The sequence below is a fragment of the Chionomys nivalis genome, chromosome 22, assembly GCF_950005125.1.
Source record: "Chionomys nivalis chromosome 22, mChiNiv1.1, whole genome shotgun sequence".
NCBI classification, from domain to species: Eukaryota; Metazoa; Chordata; class Mammalia; order Rodentia; family Cricetidae; genus Chionomys; species Chionomys nivalis.
Window position 1 is genome coordinate 43,959,826 of NC_080107.1, and position 23,960 is coordinate 43,983,785.

The following is a 23,960-nucleotide window of genomic DNA, read 5'->3' on the forward strand; positions in this document are numbered from 1 at the left end:
TCTTTTATGTTGCATTTGTTTAACTTTGTGAAGCTGTGATTCTTTGCCTGTCTAAAACACCTGATAATCTAATAAAGAGGTGAGCAGCCATAAGCCAGGATAGGCGGGACTGGCAGGTAGAGAGAATAGATAGAAGGAGAAAAGAGTAAAAGGGGGAGCGATCAAGGAGCAAGAAAAGGGGTCAGTCACCCAGTCAACCCCGCCAGTCCTGGAGTAAGAATGAAAGTAAGATACACAGAAGTAAGAAAAGGAAAAAGCCCAGAGGCAAAAGATAAGAGGGACAACTGAGCTTAAGAAAAGCTGGCTAGGGCTGGAGAGATGGCTCAGTGGTTAAGAGTGGTTAAGGTTAAGGTCCTGAGTTCAATTCCCAGCAACCACATGGTGGCTCACAACCATCTGTAATGAGGTCTGGTGCCCTCTTCTGGACTTCAGGCATACACAGAGACAGAACATTGTATACATAATAAATAAATAAATATTTAAAAAAATTAAAAAAAAAAGAAAAGAAAAGCTGGCTAGAAACTAGCCAAGCTAGGCCAGGAGTTTATAAGAAAGAATAAGCCTCCGTGTGTGATTTATTTGGGAGCTGGGTGGCGGGCACCCCAAGGAGTCAAAGAATAAAACAACCAACAACACCAGCCTGGCCTACATAATGAGTGCCGGGACAGCCAAGGGTTCCGTAGTGCAACCTTATTTCATTAAAAACAGAAAACCAAAACCCACAAGCCATGATGTGGGGCGAGGGGGAATGTTTGCCACAGATGTGAGTACAAAGAAGTGCAGAGAGCGCTTACAGCAATGGGAAGGTGACCGTTTTAAAATGACCTGAGGTCCTGCAGGCGAAAGCTCTCTACTGACACCAGGACATTCTGCAGTACAGGCTACCAGGAGAGGATGTGAGATGTGCTTCTTTACCCTTTCCTTTCCTTCCTTTCTTTTTCTTTTTTCCTTTCTCTCTCTCTCTCTGAGACAGAATTTCTCTATGTAGCGCTGACTGTCCTGGAATTCCCTCCATAGACCAGGCTGGCCTCGAACTCTCAGAGATCCACCTGCCTCTGCCTCCCAGAGTGCTGGGATCGAAGGCCTGAGCCACCACACCCAGTTTGGGTGTGTTTCTCACCCTGAGAGTGAGCAATAGTAAAAAGATTTACAATAGGAAATGGTGACAAGGCGAAGACTCAGAAAGGACAAAGCCTTTTTAAAATGAGTTGATAATATCCAAAAGCCCAGCTCTCTCCTCAAAGGGATAAGAGATAATCTATTCTGAAACCAAATAGAAGTGCCTATAGAGCCCAGCGACCCAGATTCATTTACATTACCCCGAATTCTATGTGCCAACATCGAAGCAATGTCATCGAAGCTTGCTTTATTTATTTATTTATTTATTTATTTATTTATTATGTATTCAATATTCTGTCTGCGTGTATGTCTGCAGGCCAGAAGAGGGCACCAGACCTCATTACAGATGGTTGTGAGCCACCATGTGGTTGCTGGGAATTGAACTCAGGACCTTTGGAAGAGCAGGCAATACTCTTAACAACATTGAGCCATCTCTCCAGCCCCCTTCATGAAGCTTTTGTAGTAACCAAAGGAAAAGAACCATAAATCAAAGCAATTTTAAAACACACTGGTAGAAACGTTAAGAAGGTAGTTACAGCAAAAACAGAAGGCGCTGCTGTAGGCCTCAGGCTGCTGTAAAGTAGGGCTTTGTTAAGTTAATGCATTCCGAAAGATTGCTATCTGCTAGTCCCAGGTCGGAGGCTAAAGTTGGCTCAAGATAAATTATAATTAGGCTCAAGACACAGCATCCCCACCTCTTCAGTCACTGGCAGTCTAGTCGGTATGTATGTCAGTTCCACGGAAGGCTCAGTTCGAAGGTGTCACTGCTTTCTACGGACTTTTTTCTTCTTCTAGACAGGTTTTCCCTGTGTAATCCTTGCTATCCCAGAGCTCTGTAGACCAGACTGGCCGGGAACTCAGAGATTCTCCTGTCTTTGCCATTTAAATTCTTGGGATTAAAGGCGTGGACCACCAATGTGTGACTTCCTGGGAATTTTTGTCACTTAAATTTCCAAACCAGGACAATAGGCTGAGGTGCCTATTTAACATTTCAAAGTAGACCTGGCCTCCATGTTCTCCCAGCATCCCTCAGTCCTTACCTGTTACAGGGTGTGGCTGCTGGCCAGCCCTTCCCACAAAGGCTCTTCCCTAAATAATTCAAGACATTCCCATTATCTGCATCCTTTGTACCTTTGGCCTCCTGGCTGCAGCACTTGGTTCACCTGGTTCCCTCTCTCCCTTCTCCCTCCCCCACATGGCCCAGCTCAGCCTGGTCATGTTCACTCTGGTCTCTCTCAGATGTCCCCGGCCCTACAATCAACTTTCTCCTCCAGCATGCCTAGGAGCAGTCATGCCCGTTCAGTTCCTTTGTGTGTATTTCTTCTCAGCTGACAGTAAGTTTCCTATGAGGTTACTGTGTTTGTTAGACACCTCTGTCCTGTAAACCTAAACCAGTACAGCACATGTATTTATCTAAGCTCAGTACAAGCATAGGCCTCTTATAATACTTGTTCACTGCTATTTGAAAGATTCACGGCAGCGCAACTGTTAATCTTTTTTTGTTGTTGTTGTTGTTTTGTTTTGTTTTTTTTTGGTTTTTTTTTCGAGACAGGGTTTCTCTGTGGCTTTGGAGCCTGTCCTGGAACTAGCTCTTGTAGACCAGGCTGGTCTCAAACTCACAGAGATCCGCCTGCCTCTGCCTCCCGAGTGCTGGGATTAAAGGCGTGCGCCACCACTGCCCGGCAACTGTTAATCGTTTAAAGATAGGGCGGTGGGTAGAGGCCAGTCCAAGGGGCCACGGAGGTACACCCCAGGTCTCGGAGGGGTACCAATGTTTATTCTTTTTAAAGTGGCAGGTGGGAGATCATGGTGGGTCAGAGGCCTCTACAGGTTGGCGGATCCCCTTGGTTTGTGGGAGATCACTGCAGGTGAGAGACAGACAGATACGCCATGCAGAGAGACTTTGGGTATAGAGTTTATTTAGTGGGTTGTGGAAGGAAAGGGGAAGGGGAGAGAGGGAGAGAGAGAGGAAGAGAGAGAGAGAGAGAGAGAGAGAGAGAGAGAGAGAGAGAGAAGGGAGAGAAGAGAAAGAAGGGGAGAGCAGAAAGAGAGGAGGAGGAGAGGCAGCAGCAACCTCTTTAGAAGAGGGACAGAAAGAGATTGAAGGCTGGAGGCAGGATATCAGCTTGCCTTGACTGAAAGGGAGGGTTGGGAGTGGGCAGGGCTTGTCTCTTAAAGGGACAGGGTACCCAGGTGACAGGAAGGGCCAGTAGATCATAACAGAAATCCTGGCAGGTGGTAGACAGACAGATAAATCATGCTGAGAAAGCTTGGGGTATAGAATTTATTTAATGGGTATTGGAAAGGGTATAAGGGTAAGTGGATTTTGAAAGGAAGAGGCAAATAGAGATAGATAAATAGATAAATAGATAGATAGAAGATATATAGATGCTATAGAGATAGATACTTTGCATCTTGCTTTATTGATACAACTTTAAGATCAATTTTGTTATATGTTTGTTTCTATTCTTAAGGTATTGTGTTTGTGCAGCTCATTTAAAAATGTAATGTATAATTAAAAATATAGGTTAATAGGTAATCTATAATAATCAAGCTTGTAGTTATGTTAGTTAAGTCATAGAGAGAGAGATTTCAGTTAGATAGGGATTCTTCAAATCTTTCAAAGACCTACAGAATATGGCATTTAAAATGTTTAAGAACTTAAGGGGCTGGAGAGATGGCTCAGAGGTTAAGAGCATTGCCTGCTCTTCCAAGGGTCCTGAGTTCAATTCCCAGCAACCACATGGTGGCTCACAACCATCTGTAATGAGGTCTGGTGCCCTCTTCTGGCCTGCAGACATACACACAGACAGAATATTGTATACATAATAAAAAAAAAAGAACTTAGGACTTTTCATAACAGTGAGACACCATGTAGCTGCTAGAGGGGAAAGACGCAAGCTACCAGCCAGAACCTTGCTGGTAAGCCACAGCCACGTGGCAATACACAGATCAATAGAAATGAATTAAATCAAGATGTAAGAGCTAGCCAATAAGAAGCTAGAGCTAATAGACCAAGCAGTGATTTAATTAATATAGTTTCTGTGTGGTTATTTCAGGTCTGGGCATCCGGGAATAAAACTAATGACCTCCTACTACAGATAGATAGATAGATAGATAGATAGATAGATAGATAGATAGATAGATAGATAGATGAGAGAGAGAGAGAGAGAGAGAGAGAGAGAGAGAGAGAGAGAGAGATGGGGGGGGGCAGCCATGATAAGCTAAGTCTGGGCAGGTCACCCAAAGGAAGTTCTTTACTTCCAACCATTATCACCTGGGACTCTGGCCATCAATGAATTTAAATGGAGGCTGAAGTCTCAATAATTTACTCTGAGACAATGCCTGACTGCAAAAGGAACCACAAGCTGAGCTCACCAAACCCCCACCCAAGAACAGACCATTCAAAGAAAATGCCTGGCATTCCAAGTGCTGTAGATAGAAACACCTGCCAGTGCACCTCAACAGGACACCCCTAGACAAATGTCAGCCAATCAGGGGTCTTAAAACCTCAGAAACCCCTCACCCCCACCTTTACTACTATAAAACCCTATTCTTTTTTTTTTTTTTTTTTTTTGGTTTTTCGAGACAGGGTTTCTCTGTAGCTTTGGAGCCTGTCCTGGAACTAGCTCTTGTAGAACAGGCTGGTCTCGAACTCACAGAGATCTGCCTGCCTCTGCCTCCCGAGTGCTGGGATTAAAGGCATGCGCCACCACTGCCCGGCTTATAAAACCCTATTCTAATTGAGCTTGGGGCTCTCTGGTTATTTCAATACATTGGACATGCCAATAGACCAAGTTTGCAAACTTGATTAAAATAAAGGTTCTTTGCTTTTATGTACAGGACTCTTGGTTTCCTTTTTGACTTTTGCAGGGACCTTGTGGATTTGGGCATCACAATAGATAGAGGAGAAAAGGGGGGCGGGGAGGCAATAGTTACCTCTTCAGAAGAAAGGTGGACAGAGAAGAGACAGAGAAGGAGAGGGGAGGAGAGAAGCCTCAAGGCACAGGTTTCAGGGGAGATTAGGGGTGGATAGAGCTTGTCTCTTAAAGGCACAGGGTACCCAGGTGACAGGGAAGGTCAACAAATGCCATGGACCACCCCAGTCAGATATGGGGTCCTTGGGACGAGGGTCCTTGAAGGCTAGGAGGGTGAGGATTTGGTGGTGACAAACAGAAACAAACATAGAGGCAGTTTGAATCTGGGTGTATTTTACAACATTTAAGCAAGAATTTTTATACATAATGAAACAAGTATTAAAATTCTTAAAAGATGTGTTTAGTGAAGCAATCACAGATAGGACTGATAACATCCTTGTCATTTGGCAGAGTAAAACGCAAAATCATCCAAGGCTAATGGTACATATCTAAGAACAGGTTAATAAATTTTTATGGTCAGTTATTGTTTAACAACTAGTATCTAGTTTTTGAATAGTGTTATCATAAGTTTTATTTTTTATTTATTTATTTATTTTGGTTTTTCGAGACAGGGTTTCTCTGTGGCTTTGGAGCCTGTCCTGGAACTAGCTCTTGTAGACCAGGCTGGCCTTGAACTCACAGAGATCTGCCTGCCTCTGCCTCCCAAGTGCTGGGATTAAAGGCACACGCCATCTCTGCCTGGCTAGTTTTGTTTTTTTTTAAAACAAGGTTTAGTTTTCTTTTCTGTGTATGAGTATTTGTCCTGCATATCATTATATACACCATGTACATGAGGTACCCACTGAGGCTGAAGGCTTCAGATCCCCAGGAACTAGAGTTACACCACCCGTATGTGTCTAGGAACTGAACTCACGTCCTTTGCAAGAATAGAGGTGCTTTTAACTGAGAAACCAGCCTGCCTCCATCTTGGACTTGAAAGCCATTGTGGTGGTTTGAAAGAAAACGGTTCCCGTAGGTATGGCACTATTAGAAGATGTGGCTTTGCTGAAAAACGTGTGTCACTGTTGGGGTGGGCGCTGAGGTCTTTGCTCCAGCTGTGCTCAGTGTGACACAGTTTCTTCTGCTGTCTGAAGATCAAGATAATGAAACTCTCGGCTCCTTCTTTAGCACTGTGACTGCTTGCATGCTGCCATTGCCACCTGACATGATAATGGACTAAATTTCTAAACTGTAAGTCAGGCCCAATTAAATGTTTTCCTTTATATGAGTTGTCACGGTAGCCGGGCAATGGTGGTGCACATCTTTAGTCCCAGCACTCAGGAGGCAGATGCAAGCGGATCTCTGTGAGCTCAAGGCCAACCTGGTCTACAAGCAAGCTCCAGGACAGCCAGGACTGTTACAAAGAGAAAAACCCTGTCCCAATAAGCAAACAAAAAGAAGGAGAGAGAGAGAGAGAGAGAGAGAGAGAGAGAGAGAGAGAGAGAGAGAGAGAGAGAGAGAGAGAAAGAGTTGCCATGGTCATAGTGTCTTTTCACAGCAATAAAAACCCTAACTAAGACAGCCATCTTATAGCAAAGCCAAACTAGGGCCAGACTAGGTTATTTCCTGTTTATGATTAAATCTGTTTTTCAAGGATTAAGCTATGCCTCACCTTAACTATAAACGATTCTTACTTCGTGTTCCAGGAAACGGCACCCGTGCCTTTGTTTCACAAGGCTGTTATGACAGACTTGTTATGCTTGTGTTCTGCTTCTGTAACCCCAACTATTTATCTGCCAAGTCCCCCATTTGGAAACCCCTACTCCTGGGCTATAAAAACCTTATCTTCCCCATGTCCAGGGCGGTCCTTTTGAATTGCACTTTAGGAGGAGACAGCCTGTGAATATGAATAAATCTTGCTTTAATCTGACCATGATTTGGGAAGTGGTCTTTCTCCTGCATCTTTGAGATTAACATAACCACTGAGTCAATAACTCACAGCCCCAACTCACGATAGTTTCCTTTGTAATGCCCCTCCAACTTGAAGTAGTCCAAATAGTCATTGGTAGATTGTGACAGGTCTTGTGACAAGCCGGGTAGTGGTGGCGCACACCTTTAATCCCAGCACCCAGGAGGCAGAGGCAGACAGATCTGTATGAGTTCTAGGTCAGCCTGATCTACAAAGCTAGTTCCAAGATAGCCATGGCTATTACAAAGAGAAACTCCGTCTCAGCAGCTAAGAGCGTTGGCTGCTCTTCAGAGGATAGCCAGAGCTACACAGAGAAATGCTATCTCAAAAAAAAAAAAAAAAAAAAAAAAAAACAAAAGAGAAAAAAAAACTTTAGAATTCCAGAAGATGTCCTGGAGCCATCTTGTAGGCCCTCATTCTCCACACTTACCCAGTCTAATTGCTGCTCAGATGGCCCCAGCCTGTGCTAGAACTCCACATCCTTGGAATTTATGGTATGTCTCTTGTGTTCGTTATTATTCAACACCAAGTGAACCAGGGATGGTGATATACATACTTGTAATCCCAGCACTTAGAAGATCGAGGCAGGAGGTTTTCCTCTGATACATAGCAAGTTCTGGGCTAGACTGGATGACATTGGTGCTAATGCCAGCCTCCTGGCAGCAGCTACCCACAGCAGCTGTCCATGTACCTCTGTGCACTGGCCTTCTTCAAGCCCTTTGCAGAATAGTGCTGATGGACATTGGTGGCAAGGAGCAACAGGCTGTCTCAGACCTTAGTCTAAGCAAGCTGGGGACAGGGTGATTGGAAGCTATCTAGTGAGTGCACAAGCCAGTCCCAAAGCAAACAAAACAACTTTCATTTACAAATCTATTGTTGTACTTTGGTTGTGATGAGCCAGCCTGGTCTTATAACAAAGGCAAACTAGGTTCATTCCTGTTTATGATTATACCTGTTCTTCAAAGACTGGGCTATGTCCTACCTATATAACCTTAACTATTGCCTGTTTCAGGAAGTAGCAAACCATCTTTGTTCGTGACCATCATGCAACCCTACCTTTGTTTCCAAAGGTTATTATAAGCACCTGTTGTTATGATTACCTTATTATGGTCTGCCTCTATAACCCCATCTATTTGTCTGCCAAATCCCAGTTGGAAACCCCTTATTCCTGATCTATGAAAAACCTTATCTTGCCTATGTCCAGCGCTGACCTCTTGAACACTGCTTTAAGGGGAGGCAGCTCGTGTACACAATAAAAATACTTGCATTAATTAATTGCTTGCTTTGATTAATTTGGCCATGATGATTTGGGTTGGTGGTCATTCTCCTTGCATCTTTGGGAATAGCATTTGTACATGCTTTGGGCTCTTTAACTCCTTAGGGTTAACTTTATTAAGTTGCAAAATAATTTGTTTTATTTTCTAAGAACTTTACATAATGCATATTAATACTTCTTCCTTCAACTCCCCTAGCTTCATATCCTATTTATTTTTATTTGTTGTTATCAATCATCCCCTGAGTCCAGTTAGAGCTGCCCACATGCCCATGGGTGTGTGTGTGTGGCCTTCCACCGGGGAATAAGCCACCTCCTAGCTGTCACATTTCCCCAAAGGAACTCTCTTCCCTCCTTCAACTGCCATCAACTGCCAATAGTTTATCTGATAGGGTTGGGACCTTGGGGTCCCTCCCCTCCCCCAGCGGTGCTGGAATTTTGATTGGCTTGATGTGCTGGTAACCACAAATGCTGAGATCTCATTTATGCACCAGTTATGCCATGTCCAGTTCACAGCTCTCCTTCCCACCTGCTGGTTCTTACACTCTTTCCGCCTTCTTTGAGCCTTGGCTAGCGGCAGGTCGATGTCGACGACTCCCTACATCTGAGTACTCAATTATACTGGGCACATTGGCAAGTTCTGAGTCTCTGCATTAACTGCTACCCACAGCAAGAAGAAGCTTCTCTAGCCAAAGAGAGAGAAGCAGCATGAATCGTCTCTGTGGGACTGGGGCATCTGGCCAACTCCAAACTCCTACTTGGCTTTTTGAGATAAGGTCTTACTCTGCATCCTACCTGGCTTGGAATTCACTCTATAGCCCCAGCTTGCCTGGAACACCTGGTAATCCTCCTGCCTCCATCTCCCAAGTGCTACGATTGAGGGTAAAATCCAATTATGCATAAAAGTTTGTTAGACTTATATTGCTTATAGATAAAACATGGGTGGGGGACTGGAGAGCTGGCTTAGAGGTTAAGAGCACTGGCTGCTCTTCCAGAGGACCCGAGTTCAGTTCTCAGCACCCACATGGCAGCTCACAACAGTCTGAAACTCCATCCTATGGGATCTGGCTCCTTCACATGCACACACCTACAGGCAAAACACCAAGGCACTTAAGATCATAATATAAATTATAAAAAAAAAAGGTTTGAAAGATTGGAGGAGTCACAGGGGCTTCAGAGACATTTTTGTGGGCTGAAGGAAATATTTGCCTTCAGTTTCAACCACAGAAGAAGCAGTAAAAATCATGTTTTATGACTGCCCGTATAAAGACAAAAATCTGGTACATGGAAGACATCTTCGCCAGCCTAGAGCTTTCTGGTCCTGATTTCATATGACAAAACATTTTGTGCTCCTTGTAACTAGCCTACTGTGTTCAGAATTATGAGTATTTTCTCTTTTATCTTTCAGTGTATGTGCCGCACTTAAGGAGCAGGGTCTGAGGAGGCATGAAGAGGGCATGTGTTCTGATCACCTAGGACTGGAGATGCAGACAGACAGCTGTAAGCTGCAAAGCCGGTAACAGGGAATGAACTTGGGTCCTCTGAAAGACTAAGTTGTTTTTTTTTGTTTGTTTGTTTTTTGCTTTTTGCTTTTTGGTTTTTTGAGACAGGGTTTCTCTATGAAACAGTACTGGCTGTCTAGGCTGGCCTCAAACTCACAAAGATCCATCTGCCTCTGCCTCTCAAGTGCTAGGATTTTTTAATTTAATTAAATTAATTAATTTATTTTTTTGCCGAGTGCCAACACTGCCTGGCCAGACTAATTTTCTTTCTTTCTTTCTTTCTTTCTTTCTTTCTTTCTTTCTTTCTTTCTTTCTTTCTTTTTATTTATTTACATTGGTGTTTTGCCTGCATGAGGGTGTCGGGTACTCTGGTGATGGAGTTACAGACAGTTGTGAGCTGCCTTGTGGGTGCTGGGAATGAACCTGGGTCCTCTGGAAGAACAGCCAGTGCTCTTAATCACGGAGTCATCTCTCTAGCCCCAGACTAATGTTTCTACTCAGAACTAATGAGTAACTTAGCATTTATGTTTTTTCATGATTAAAACAACATGGTATTTAGCTGAAATCTAAAATCTGTGTAATGAATTCTGAAAGGATCTGTATCATCAGGGACATGAAAGTTTGGATAGTTTCTATCATCTCATTTCCCCTCATTTCTGAAAATTTGAGTTCGGTATTCGGAGCCTTGTTTTTTATGCACACACATAATACTTTTAACTTGAAACCATATTTTTGAAAATTTGATTTTGATAGAAATCTTTGAGAAAACGAAAAAAAACTCTTAAAGCAAGAAAATAACGGTCAGCCTCGTGCTGCTTCCTGATTGGCCTAAGCCCCTAACGGTCATTTGCTGCCTTTAAACCACGCCCCCTTTCTGGAACGTTCCTTAGAGTCCTACCAGCGTGCTTTTCAGGCGGGTTTCTCATTCTGCCTTAAGGTTCTCCAGGGGTAGGACGGTCTCTGATCCACCTGCTTCCTATTGCCTTGTTATCTGTGGAACTGGCGATGGAGCACAGTGCCTCAGTGGGCTAGGTAAGTGCTCTCCCGTGTTACCTCCTTGCACCCTCAGACTTTCCTTTTTTAGAATTTGTTATTTTAAATTTTTAAGTATTTTTTTTGGTGACTGTAATGTAGGCCTCAAATTCGAATTCGCATTTTGTAGGATGCTGGCCTTCAGGTCCGGGTCCTCTGGCCTCAAGCCTCTAAGTGCTGGGACTACAGGCGCGTTGCGGATGTAAAATGATTTCACCTTCATGCTGGGCTTAAGAAAATGATTTTTTACTAAATTCCTGGGTTTTAGGGGAGAGGTGTGGGCAGGCCAGCGGTCCCCAGGGGAATCTGGAGTGACTGCGTGTCTTCCGTTAGTGAGACCTGTTCTAACGGGTCGGGACTAAACCATGTAGCTGCCCTGAACTCGGTGGCTCACAGCAGTGCCGTTTTCTGCGTCAAGCGGACATTTTACTGTCTAGGTCGGCGTCTCAGACGTTAGGAAGCAAGAGAGGCGAAGGGAAACGGCAGCTATGTAAGCGTCAGAACCGACCGGGGGCGGGGCAAAGGCCAGGATGGGGCAAAGTCTGAGGCGGGGCAAAGTCTGAGGCGGGGCAAAGCCCGGGGCGGGGCAAAGGACAGGACGGGGCAAAGCCCGGGGCGGAGCAAAGGCCAGGATGGAGCAAAGCCCGAGGCAGGGTAAAGCCCGGGGCGGAGCAAAGGCCAGGATGGGGCAAAGTTCGGGGTGGGGCAAAACCCCGGGCGGAGCAAAGGACAGGATGGGGCAATGTCCGGGGCGGAGCAAAGTCCGGGGCGGGGCGCGGCACCGCAATTTACGCACGGCTTCTTTGGAAAGGAATTCCTGATTGGTCGTACTTCCCCCTTCAGCCCGGAAGTGACGCCAGCTCACGGGCCTTTGCCAGGCCTGTGGCTCCCCGCTGTTGGTTTTCTCATGGCCCGCCCTCTTGGCGTTCCAAAACAAAAAGGCTGTGTCTGGACTGGCTTGGGGGCGGTACCCACTCGCGCGGCGATAGCGGGTTGGGCGCAGGGTTCTGCGCAGCACTTCCGCCAGTGGCTAGTTGTCGAGGCCGAGGCATGGAGGTCGGCTAGCTCGCTGCAGCGAGACCGAACGGGGCCGAGCCGGGCGAGAAGCTCGGAGGGCAGGCCACGAGCGGGCGAAGAGGCGTGCGCGTGGCGGGGCGCGCGGCATATTGCCAAGGGTAAGCGCGCGACCCGCGGGGTAGGGCGCCACTCCGACTCTTCTTTTCGGAGAGCAGCGCGCGACCAGAGCTGCGCGGCCTCGGGCGGGCAGTGCTTGGTGCTTTCCGCACGCCAGGCCTGCCTCGGGAGCCCTGCCGTTCAGGCTTCAGCGCCGCCGGCTCTGGGCTGCGATGCACCTCAAGGGCTCTGAACAGGGCCCCGGGAGGAGGGAGGTCTTCCCGGTTAAGGGGCCGGCAGGACGTAGCCCTCCGTCCTGGCGTCGCTTCTGCACGGGCACCGGGACGCGCGTCCTGCGACCCCAGGTGTTGGCAGTGCTGACGGCCTCCCGCACACTCATGCAGACGCTATCAAAGAAGTCCTACCTGGATCCCGGTTGGTGGGGGGTGGGGGGGCAGCCCCTGGACAAGTGAGGTCATCAGTGTTACAGCGCTCCCTTTAGTACACCGTAGGTGTCTGCGGATGTGTTGTCTAACCTGATGGAGGTAACTCATCAGGTGACAATGCAAGGTTGACGCAAAGCCCAGGTGAGATGCTTAATGTAAGGGGCGCTTTATCAGTTTTATTTTATTTTTAATTTCAGAAATGTTCTCTTTTGGGGTCAAAGTGTGAGTATATCTGAATGCAGAGAGCTTCGTCTATTCACAAATAAACCCAGAATAAATAAACTTCAACAAAGAGGATCTCTTCTCTGTAGGACTGTTTGCTAAGGTAATTGCCTTTTTAAAACAATCACTTCTTTTTCATTTTTTTTTTGATAAGTATCGAGTACTGGAATTACAAAAATACAGAGTAAGTCCATACCCTGACACTCCGAGTTGCTGAGGTGGGGGCAGACCAGTATACCAAACCACACTGATCAGGAAAGAAGGCAATAACAAGGTGGATATAGGAGATTCTCAAAGACCCTGGAAAAGAGACAGGACTCCCAGATCGCTGGCATTCAAATTCAAGGTTGTGCGGTACACTGGTCTCAGCAGGTGTTCTTTCAGAATCACTAATGGAGTGCATTATATTACCAACTTGGTAGTTTATGTTCCTAATAAGAAGTGTGTATTGATATGAAGAGTGATTGTTGAAGGCAGATGGAGAGCTTCAGTTAAAGGAATGCCAGACACAGTGAGTTTTAGGCAGAACAAATGTAGGAGATGGGAGTAGCAAGAGAATGAAGCAAGGTTATAGGGGCTTGTGTGTGGGTGGAACTCAGTGATAGGAATTTTATCCCCAAACTGGCTTTGGAAGTCTTACTTTGTTCAGTAACCTCTAGGCAACATTTTGTAGGAAGAATTGGAGGTTGGACAGATGAGGCAGAGAGATGAGATTTCTTCAGTAATTCAGACAAATGATGACAGTGGACCAAGACTGACTGATACTGATACTGAGAAGAAAGGAGAAATGCTAGGACTGATGAAGCAGAACAAGAGGGAAAAAACAAGGTGATGATAAGGTTAATAATGCTTTGGGAATGGAATGGGTGGCAGTAATGTCAATGCAGGGGAACACGTACTTAGAAGATTTTTTTTTTTCTTTTTGAAATCTCATCTTTAAGTTTTCTGTTTTTTAGTGTTTAGAGCTACTCTAAATTGTTTAGAAGTGTGAAGAAATATACTTCAAAAGTGTATTCTGTAGTAGGTGTAAAAGTAACCATTTTTTATATGTGTATGTGTGTGTGTAGGGAGTGTAAAGGTGCCTGCCAAGGCCAGAGGTGGTTTGGAGTCCACAGGCAGTTATGAGCTGCCTGACATGGGTGCTGGGAATCGAACTCTGGTCCTCTAATCATCAGGGTTTTTTGTTTTGTTTAAGATAGGGTCTCTACATAGCCTTGGCTGTCCTGGAATTCAGTTGTATATCCTGGAACTCAACTGTGTGGACTATGCTCCCCTTGAACTCAGAGAGATATGCTTGTTTCTGCCACAGAAGTGCTGGGATTAAAGGCCTGGCTATATTAATGGTTTTGTTTTGTTTGAGACAGCGTTTCTCTGTTGTAACAGCTCTGGCTGTCCTGGAACTTGATTTGTAGATTCCCTTGCCTCTGCCTCCAGAGTGCTGGGATTCAAGGCCTATAGCACCACCACTCGGAGATTAATTTTTTTTTTTTTACCCCTCTGGGTTAGTCTGGTATAACCAGTTTTTAGTTTTTTAATTTATTTTATATGTATGAGTACGCTATCTGCATGTATGCCTGCATGCCAGAAGTGAGGATCAGATCCCACTATAAAGGATTCCCAGTGGCTACTGGGAATTGAACTCAGGACTTCTGGAAGAGCAGCATAGTGCTCGTAACTGCTGAGCCATTTCTCTAACCCCTATTAATGATTTCTTATAGCAGAAATTATAGACTCTGCATTGTAGAGTGTTCTTTACTAAAAGCCCGCATGCTGCCAGATGGCCATATGCAAACATTCAGTGACTAGGTTTCCAATCCTTTGATATTTCCTCTTTCTCAGTGAAAGGAAACTCAAAACCTTTCTTTGATTTATTTTACCTATATGAGTGCTCTATATGTATGTGTGACTTTATGCCAGAGGAGGGCATCAGATCCCATTATAGATGGTTGTGAGCCACCATGTGGTTGCTGAGAATTGAACTCAGGACCTCTGGAAGAATAGCCAGTGCTCTTAACCACTGAGCCATTTCACCAGCCCAACATTTTTTTTCCTAATTGCTTTTTTTCCCTAAAATTTAGTCCCACCAATAAATACAGTCTTTCTATAATATATTTTTGTTATGCAGGAGTAAACTTTTGTCACAGATTGGCTTTTCTCTCAAGAGTTATACCACCTGATGAGAATGCATGAACTAGGGCCATGGAGTTTATGGGATGAATTTAAGGAAATTTGCTTTTAAATTTTTCCTTCATTTGGCTAATAGTTTACATAAATGTTTGTGTGTGTGTTTTCCCTTTCTAAATTCTGGTTTTTGGAGGTAATTTAAAAAGTCTAGTCCCATAGTCTGAGGGGCTGAGATTAGCCTGCAACAGAAAATAACTATTGTACTTGAAGTTCTTAGGTATGTTCCTTCTGTCTCATTTTTTCACTTATTTGTGTTACTATAGGTGAATTGTGTTGATTTATTACTGTCTTACTAGTCAATGTTATTTATCCTGTTCATATTGTTTCAGCTTTCACTATGTGCTTTTTCATAGATGGGCAGTTCTGGATCCTCTAGGCTCAGTCTTCATTTTTACCTGCATTAACCTATGTATTTATTGCATATCAGAGTACACGTTTGCTTTTTATTCAACCACAGTACACTATTTACTACAGTGGGCTTTCTGTTAGTTTTTATATACACTTAGTTATAGTTATATAAATTATATTTCTCCTAGAGATCCTTCAAATCTGGCTTTGATGCCTTTTTTTACTCTTGGTACTTTTTTTTTTTTTTTTTTGAGACTGCTAGGATTTGGAAGACCATCTTAAAACCCTTTAAATTGGAGTTTGGATGGTGAAGGATGGGTGAGAGTATATAAAAAACTTGGTAGCAATAGGTTGTGACCTTTTGTAACTATTAGGAGTTTATAGTTGGTTGAAGAGCAGTGAGTCTAGAGCAGCAATCTATTTATATCTTGTCAAATAACAGAAAATAATCTTACTATTTCTTACTATTGTATCTACTATTGATACAGATTTATATGTATTTCTGGAAGTTTCTAGAACTGCTTTTTAGGAATATGAAAAGTTTTTAGCTTTTTAAGTTATTGGGAGACTCCAAAATCTGTAGTTTGAAAATATTAATTTGTGTCTTTATCTGATTTTACATCAGTACTGTGTAGTTTGAACCCATTTGGCACATAATGGCATACCCCTTAGTGAGTGTTGTGACTAACAGAATGTATTCAGGATTTTTGCTAAATGTTGGGAATCAAACCCAGGGATTCCATGCGAGACAAGTACTCTTGCCACTATGCTTCAGCCCTACCCTGCTTTCAGATTTGGGTTTAATCAGTTTTGAAAAGATGGCCAGCACAACATTTGGCTCTGAAAACAGTTTTTTAGATGACTTGGATCACAAGTAGAAAGTATGTCTGTTCTGCATAAAGAGTAAGTCTTGAGTGTTAATTTTCCTGTTACAGGGGCTGGAGAGATGGCTCAGCGGTTAAGAGCATTGCCTGCTCTTCCAAAGGTCCTGAGTTCAATTCCCAGCAACCACATGGTGGCTCACAACCATCTGTAATGAGGTCTGGTGCCCTCTTCTGGCCTGCAGACATACACACAGACAGAATATTGTATACACAATAAATAAATATATTTTTTTTTTTTTTGGTTTTTCGAGACAGGGTTTCTCTGTGGCTTTGGAGACTGTCCTGGAACTAGCTCTTATTTTTAAAAAATTTTTCTGTTACAGGTACAGAATGAGCACATGCTGTTGGTGTACTCCAGGTGGTACTTCCACCGTTGATGTCATAAAGTGCTATGCATCGAGCACTGGATCAAGTGAATTTCAAACAGCTGATGAAGACCTCTGCTACTGCTTAGAGTGCGTGGCTGAGTACCACAGAGCCAGAGATGAGGTGCCATTCTTGCATGAGGTAATTTGCAGTAAAGTCTAACCAGGAAATCCTAAGTGTAGTTGTTAAAAGCATTCAGGGAAATGGTGCTGTATGACTAAAACTTTGAAATCTAGTACAGTTCTAGTATCTAACTTCCTAGTATATAACAGTTGCTGTAAATACTTACTGATGTCCTTGAATTGAATCTTTAAAAGTACAGGTGTACGTCAGTTGTAGTTGTTTTGGCATAAAACAGTTTTACAAAGTCATTTCTTGCACTTAGGAAGTAGGGCAGGATAATTGCAAGTAGGCCTACCTGGCGCACTGGTTAGACCCTGCTTCCAAAAAGCAAAGAATGTTTTCTTTTTTTTTTTTTTTTGGTTTTTCGAGACAGGGTTTCTCTGTGGTTTTGGAGCCTGTCCTGGAACTAGCTCTGTAGACCAGGCTGGTCTCGAACTCACAGAGATCCACCTGCCTCTGCCTCCCAAGTGCTGGGATTAAAGGCGCGTGCCACCACTGCCCGGCGAATGTTTTCTTTTTTATTGAGATACTTATAAACTCTAAAGACAAGTATGTTAGGTTTATTACATTTATCTGATAAAGAACAAATAGTAGATGTACCATATATGGGAAAGTGTTTTTGATGTCTGTGATGTATTTCTGCCTCTGTTCCTATATTTGCATGTGTAAGCCAGAGTTTGGTGTTGGGTGTTGTATGTCTTCCTTGATTGAGCTCCATCTTACATTTTGAAACAGGGTCCCTTTACTGATAGGCTGGCTGGCCAGCAAGCTCCAGAGATTCACCTGTCTCATCCTGGCACTGAGATTATAGACACATGCTGGTGCACCCAGCTTTTTACATGAGTGCTGGAGATTTAAATTCAGGTCCTCAAGGTTGCAAGGAAAGCACTTCACTGACTGAGCATCTCCCCATCCTTAATTTTTATGCTGAAACTATTTGATGTCTTTGTGCATAAACTTGTATTTAAGGAAAAGTATCCCCCACACCTCTTGAGACAAGACTGGCTTCATGCTTATTACATAGCCAAGGATGACCTTGAACTTCTGATCCACTTGTGTCATGAGTACTGTTATTTCAGGAATGGATAAGGCAAGGAAGGCCTGCTTTTATGCCTTTGACAAAGAAGCACCAGTTGCTTCTCATTTAGTTTGGAATAGCTTATAGTTAGTATAGTAGATATATTGAGATGTGTGTAGCACGATGGCAGGGTAATGTATTAAGTCTCTCATTCTCAGTACTCAGGCTATAAAGGGCCCATGTTTAGGGACTTTCAAAAAACTTCATATAGGCCAGGCATGGTGATGCATGCCTTTAATCCTGGAGGCAGAGGCAGGCAGATTTTTTTTTAATTGATTTTTATTGAGCTCTACATTTTTATCTGCTCCTTTCCCTGCCTCTCCCCTCCCCTTCAACCCTCTCCCAAGGTCCCCATGCTCCCAATTTACTCAGGAGATCTTGTCTTTTTCTACTTCCCATGTAGATTAGATCTATGTATGTCCCTCTTAGGGTCCTTATTGTTGTCTAGATTCTCTGGGATTGTGATTTGTAGGCTGGTTTTCTTTGCTTTATGTTTTAAAACCACTTATGAGTGAGTACATATGATAATTGTCTTTCTGTGTCTCAGTTACCTCACTCAATATGATGTTTTCTAACTCCATCCATTTGCCTGCAAATTTCAAGCCGTCGTTATTTTTTTCTGCTGTGTAGTACTCCATTGTGTAAATGTACCACATTTTCCTTATCCAGTTTTTGGTCGAGGGGCATTTAGGTTTTTTCCAGGTTCTGGCTATGATAAACAATGCTGCATGAACATAGTTGAGCACATGTCCTTGTGGCACGGTTGAGCGTCCTTTGGATATATACCCAAAAGTGGTATTATTGGGTCTTGAGGAAGGTTGTTTCCTAATTTTCTGAGAAATTGCCACACTGATATCCAAAGGGACTGTACCAGCTTGCATTCCCACCAGCAATACAGAAGTTTTCCCTTTTCCCCACAGCCTCTCCAGCATAAGTTGTCATCAGTGTTTTTGATCTTGGCCATTCTTACAAGATGGAATCTCAGAGTTGTTTTGATTTGCATTTCTCTGATGACTAAGGATGTTGAACATTTCCTTAAGTGTCTTTCAGCCATTTTAGACTCCTCTGTTGAGAGTTCTCTGTTGAGGTCTATACTCCATTTTTTTTTTTTTCTTTTTGGTTTTTCGAGACAGGGTTTCTCTGTGGTTTTGGAGCCTGTCCTGGAACTAGCTCTTGTAGACCAGGCTGGTCTCGAACTCACAGAGATCCGCCTGCCTCTGCCTCCTGAGTGCTGGGATTAAAGGCGTGCGCCACCACCGCCCGGCTCCTTATACTCCATTTTTTTATTGGATTATTCTTTTGTTGACCAATTTCTTGAGTTCTTTGTATATTTTGGAGATCAGACCTGTCTGATGTGGGGTTGGTGAAAACCTTTTCTCATTCTGTAGGCTGTTGTTTTGTCTTGTTGACTGTGTCCTTTGCTTTACAGAGACTTTTCAGTTTTAGGAGGTCCCATTTATTAATTGTTTCTCTCAGTGTCTGTGCTGCTTGGGTTATATTTAGGAAGTGGTCTCCTGTGCCGATGTGTTCAAGTGTACTTCCCACTTTCTCTCCTATGGGGTTCAGCGTGGCTGGCTATATGTTGAGGTCTTTGATCTATTTGGACTTGAGTTTTGCGCATGGTGATAGATATGGGTCTATTTTCATTCTTTATATGTTGATATCCAGTTATGCCAGCACCACTTGTTAAATATGCTTTCTTTTTTCCATTTGATATTTTTTGCTTCTTTATCAAAAATCAGGTGTTCGAAGAAGTGTGGATTGATATCTGGGTCTTCTATTTGGTTCCATTGGTCCTCCTGTGTGTTCTTATGCCAATACCAGGCTGTTTTCAGTACTGTAGCTCTGTAGTAGAGTTTGAAGTCAGGGATTGTGATGCCTCTAGAAATTCTTTTATTGTACAGGATTGTTTCGGGTTTTTTGCTTCTTTTTTTTCTTTTTTTCTTTTTTTCTTTTTGGATTTCTTGAGACAGGGTTTCTCTGTAGTGTTTGGAGCCAGACCTGGAAAACTAGCTCTTGTAGACCAGGCTGGCCTTGAACTCACAGAGATCCTCCTGCCTCTGCCTCCCAAGTGCTGGGATTAAAGGCATGTGCCTCCATGCATGTTTTTTGCTTTTTCATATGAAGTTAAGTATCGTTCTTTCGAGGTCTGTGAAAAATTTTGCTGGGATTTTGATGGGCATTGCATTGAACCTGTAGATTGCTTTTGGTAAGATTGAGGCAGGCAGATTTCTGTGAGTTCAAGGCTAGCCTGGTTTACAAGACCTAGTTCCAAAATAGCTAGGACTGTTACTCAGAGAAACCCCATCTTAAATAACAAACAAACAAACAAAAAACAAAAAAATTATATAGGTATATCTTGTTTGGCTCTTAGATTTACAATACTCTGTTTTTAAAAGTTAAAGGTTTTGTAATCTTGCTTTGAACAAATCTTACCATTGCTGTTTTTGTAAGAGCAAGGACTTACATCCTCTTTTTGTGTTACCTTGTGTAATTCTCCTATTTTGAACTGTTTGATTGTTATATGTACTGGTGATTTGTGATCACCGATTACTGATGTTGCTGTTGTAACTGCTTTGGAGGGCCATGAATCATACTCATGTAAGGCAGTGAGTACTCTAATCAGTAAATGTGTGAATTTTACCTGCTTTATTGACTGTACATTTCCTGTCTCTTTTCCCTCTTCTTAGGCTTCCTTAATTCCTGAGATAACAGTTTTGAAATTAGACCACTTATAGTGACCTGAAGTGTTTAAGTAAAAGGAAAAATAGCACATCATCTCTCAGGTAGAAGCTAGATATGCTTAGCGAGGAAGGCATGGTGAAAGCTAAGACATGCTAAAAGCTAAGCCTTATTACCAACTTGTATAGTTAAGTTGTGGATGCCAAGGAGAAACTCTTGAAACAGGGTGTCTAGCTCACACTCCACTCAAACTCCCTGTGCAGCTGATGATAACCTTGAGCTTCTGGTCCTCTTGCTACCACCTCTTCAGTATTTGATTCCAGTCCCTGTACTATCACACTCAAGTCTGTCTGTGCTGAGAATGAACAGAGTCTCATGCCTCTTAGGCAGGCACCCTAACAGTTGAGCTACATCGTTACTCTTTAACTGTTTTTGCTTTTTTAGTAAGTTTAGGGGGGTTTGTTTGCGTGTATAGTATTTTTGGACTAAAATCATGGAAGCAAGTTTTACATCTGTTGGAAAGCCAAATTGGATGAGACTCGTATCTCAATGATATAGTGGTAGAAATTGAAGCCCTAGCTCCAAGTTATGTCTCTGTATGTATGATATATGATAGCTGCTACTTTAAACTTATAAATTATTTGTTTGTTTATTTTTTTTTCCCACGACAGGATTTCTCTGTGTAGTCCTGGCTATCCTGGAATTCGTTCTGTAGACCAAGCTGGCCTAGAACTCAAGAGATTGACCTGCCTCTGCCTACTGAGTGCTGGGATAAAGGCGTGTGCCACCGCTGCTTCTAAATTTTTGTTCACAGAGGAAAAAGCTTTTTATAGGAATGGTTGTTACACAGCATATTTCGTTACAATAAAAAACACTGTTTTCATCTTTCTGTAGGTTTTATGGGAACTAGAAACCTTACGCCTCATAAATCACTTTGAGAAGTCTATGAAGGCAGAAGTTGAAGAAGATGATGAATTATATATAGTAGACAACAATGGAGAGGAACAGCTATTTGACTGTAGTGGCCAAGATTTTGAAAATAAGCTTCGAGTTCCTCTTTTTGAAATACTGAAGTACCCTTACTTGCTTCTGCATGAGCGTGTTAGTGAGTATCTTATTTTTTTTTCTTCCCAAGACAGTGTTTCTCTGTGTAGCTCTGGCTGTTCATGGAATTCACTCTGTAGATTAAACTGGCCTCAAACTCAGAGATCCGCCTGCCTCTGCTTCCTGAGTGATAGGATCAAAGGCATAGACCACCACCACCACAGCCTTTTTAGACCAGCTCGTTTCTCCACAGGACTCTTCTGTTCCTTGTGGGATTGTTAGTAGCAGTTTTAACCTCTGTCGACTACATGCCAGGAACCTTTTCCTCCCCTGCCTTGTTATTGTCACAACCAAAAATGTCTTCAGACATTGTTTTTTTTTGTTATTGTTGTTTTTTTTTTTTTTTCAAGACAGGGTTTCTTTGTATTTTTGGAGCCTTCCTGAGACTCGCTCTGTAGACCAGGCTGGCTTCGAACTCACAGAGATACACCTGTCTCTGCCTCTCGAGTGCTGGGATTAAAGCCATTTCCAGATGTTGCTGAATGCTCCTTGTTAAAAGAGAAGGGGCAAAACAGCTCTGAAAAACAGTTGCTTCTAATCCAGTGGTTCTCAATTTTCCTGATGCTTTGACCCTTTAATACAGTTCCTCCTGTTGTGGTGATTCCCAACCATAAAATTATTTCGTTGTCACTTCATAACTGTAATTTTGCTACTGTTACGAATCCTGATGTAAGTATCTGATATGCAGGATATCTGATATGTGACTCCCAAAGGGGTCAAGACTCACAGGTTGAGAACCACTGCTCTTATCAGCTGAGGTATGTATTTGTAATACCGCTATTAGGAAGGTGGAAACAGGAAAATCTTCTTTGGTCACATAAAGACTTCTAGGCCAGCCTTGGTTGTATGAGACCCTCCCAAAGTAAACAGAGAAGACACTTTTTTTTTTTTTTATCAGTTAGTTGGCATGACATGTGGTAGTGGTTCCAGTTTGGGTCTTATATATTTGCCTTTCTTATTATGAATCTCAGGTCTAGGATGACCTTGAAATCAAAGCTCCTGAGTTGTGAGGAGAAGGTGGGGCCAACATACTTACCAGGTATAAAGAACTTTAGGAATCCAGTATCTAGCTCATATATTCTCAATAGGTAGATATGTGGATTGGGGCCAATTTGTTTTAGAGTGACTAGAAGACAACATATTGAATTTGGTTGTATTTATTCCCTTAATCAAAAATAGTTCACTTTTTTTGGTGGTAGTGCTGTTACGGGGACCTAACCCAGGGTCATGCATACCTAGGCATTTACTCTTTATCCCTAACCTGCTTAATATTGTCTATTTTGAGACAGCATCTTATTAAATTGCCCAGGCTGACCTTGAATTCACTCTGTAGCCTAGGCAGGCTTTGAATTTTTGGTTCTTTTACCTCAGCCTCCCCAGTAGCTGGGATTACAATGCCACCAGGCCCCTCTGTAACCTTTTTTTTTTGCTCTGTTACTTGAAACCTTATGGTTACTTTTTAGAAATATAAAACAGTTTATGCAATTTAATTTTCTCTATCCTATATAAAGTAAATACAAATATTTGATTAGAAAACTCTTTTTGAGACAGGTTATCTCTTTTGTAGTCTTGGCTGTCCTGGTACTCACCATATAGACCATTCTGGCCTTGAACTTAGAGAGATTCACCTGCCTTTGGAGGGCTGGGATTATAGGCCTGTGCCACCAAGCTCTGCTTTTGATTAGTTAAATTACTAATTTCCAAGTAACTAGATTATAAACTGAAAGTCTTCTAATCATTTTCATTTAATATTTTTCTTTGAGTGTTTTGACTGCATTTATATCTATGTATCACATATGTGGAAATACCCAAGGAAGAGGATGTTAGATCGTTTGGAACTGGAGTTAAGATGGTTGTGAGCCACTGTTGTGGGTACTTGGAGTCTGATCCCAGGTCCTCTAAACAGCTGAGCCAACATTCCAGCCCCTTATTTATTAAAGAATAATATACTCATAATACCAGGGCTGGAGAGATGGCTCAGCAGCTTAATTGAATGCACTTGCTGCTCTTGCAGAGGACCTAGGTTCAATTTCTAAACACCCACATGGCAGTTCACAACTGTCAGTAACTCAGATCTTGGGGATCTGACTCCCACCCCCTTCTGATCTCTGGGTACTAGGCAGGTATGGGGTACATAAACATGCATAGAGGTGAAATATTCATACACAAAATATTTTCTTTATAATTTATATTATTTTATGTATATTGGTATTTTGCCTGTATGTGTAAGGGAATTGGATCCCCTGGAACTGGAGTTGAGTTACAGATAGGTGTGTACTGCCATGTGGGTGCTGGGAATTGAATCTGGGTCCTGTGAAAGAGCAGCCAGTGCTTTTAACTGCTGAGCTATCTCTCCAGCCCCATACATATTTTTTTTTTTAGTTTTTTTCGAGACAAGGTTTCTCTGTAGCTTTGGAGCCTGTCCTGGCACTAGCTCTTGTAGACCAGGCTGGCCTCGAACTCACAGAGATCCACCTGCCTCTGCCTCCTGAGTGCTGGGATTAAAGGCGTGCGCCACCACCGCCCGGCCCCATACATATTTTTTAAAAAAAAATTAAAAATCTATGAAAGTATGTAAACTTGAAGATTATTTATACTTTTGTGTATTTCCAGTATTATAGGAGTTTCCTGTAAGCTGACCCAGTCATAATTCCCCCT

General features: G+C 42.9%; 1 protein-coding gene across 4 annotated transcripts in view; it reads left to right on the plus strand.

Moving 5' to 3' along the window:
* The first annotated feature begins 10,688 nt into the window (after window positions 1-10,688).
* The window catches only part of Setx (senataxin), a 62,013-nt gene continuing 48,741 nt past the window's right edge, over window positions 10,689-23,960 (plus strand). For 2 of the 4 annotated variants that reach the window (XM_057754585.1, XM_057754588.1), the window contains exons 1-5: window positions 11,794-11,927; window positions 12,509-12,636; window positions 13,207-13,361; window positions 16,273-16,456; window positions 21,093-21,303. In XM_057754585.1, coding sequence (XP_057610568.1) covers window positions 13,228-13,361; window positions 16,273-16,456; window positions 21,093-21,303 — 529 coding nt within the window. In that variant the 5' untranslated portion in view covers window positions 11,794-11,927; window positions 12,509-12,636; window positions 13,207-13,227. Of the gene's footprint in view, window positions 10,753-11,793; window positions 11,928-12,508; window positions 12,637-13,206; window positions 13,362-16,272; window positions 16,457-21,092; window positions 21,304-23,960 lie in introns of those variants that run through there. The other 2 variants (XM_057754586.1, XM_057754587.1) reach the window with 2 other exon arrangements.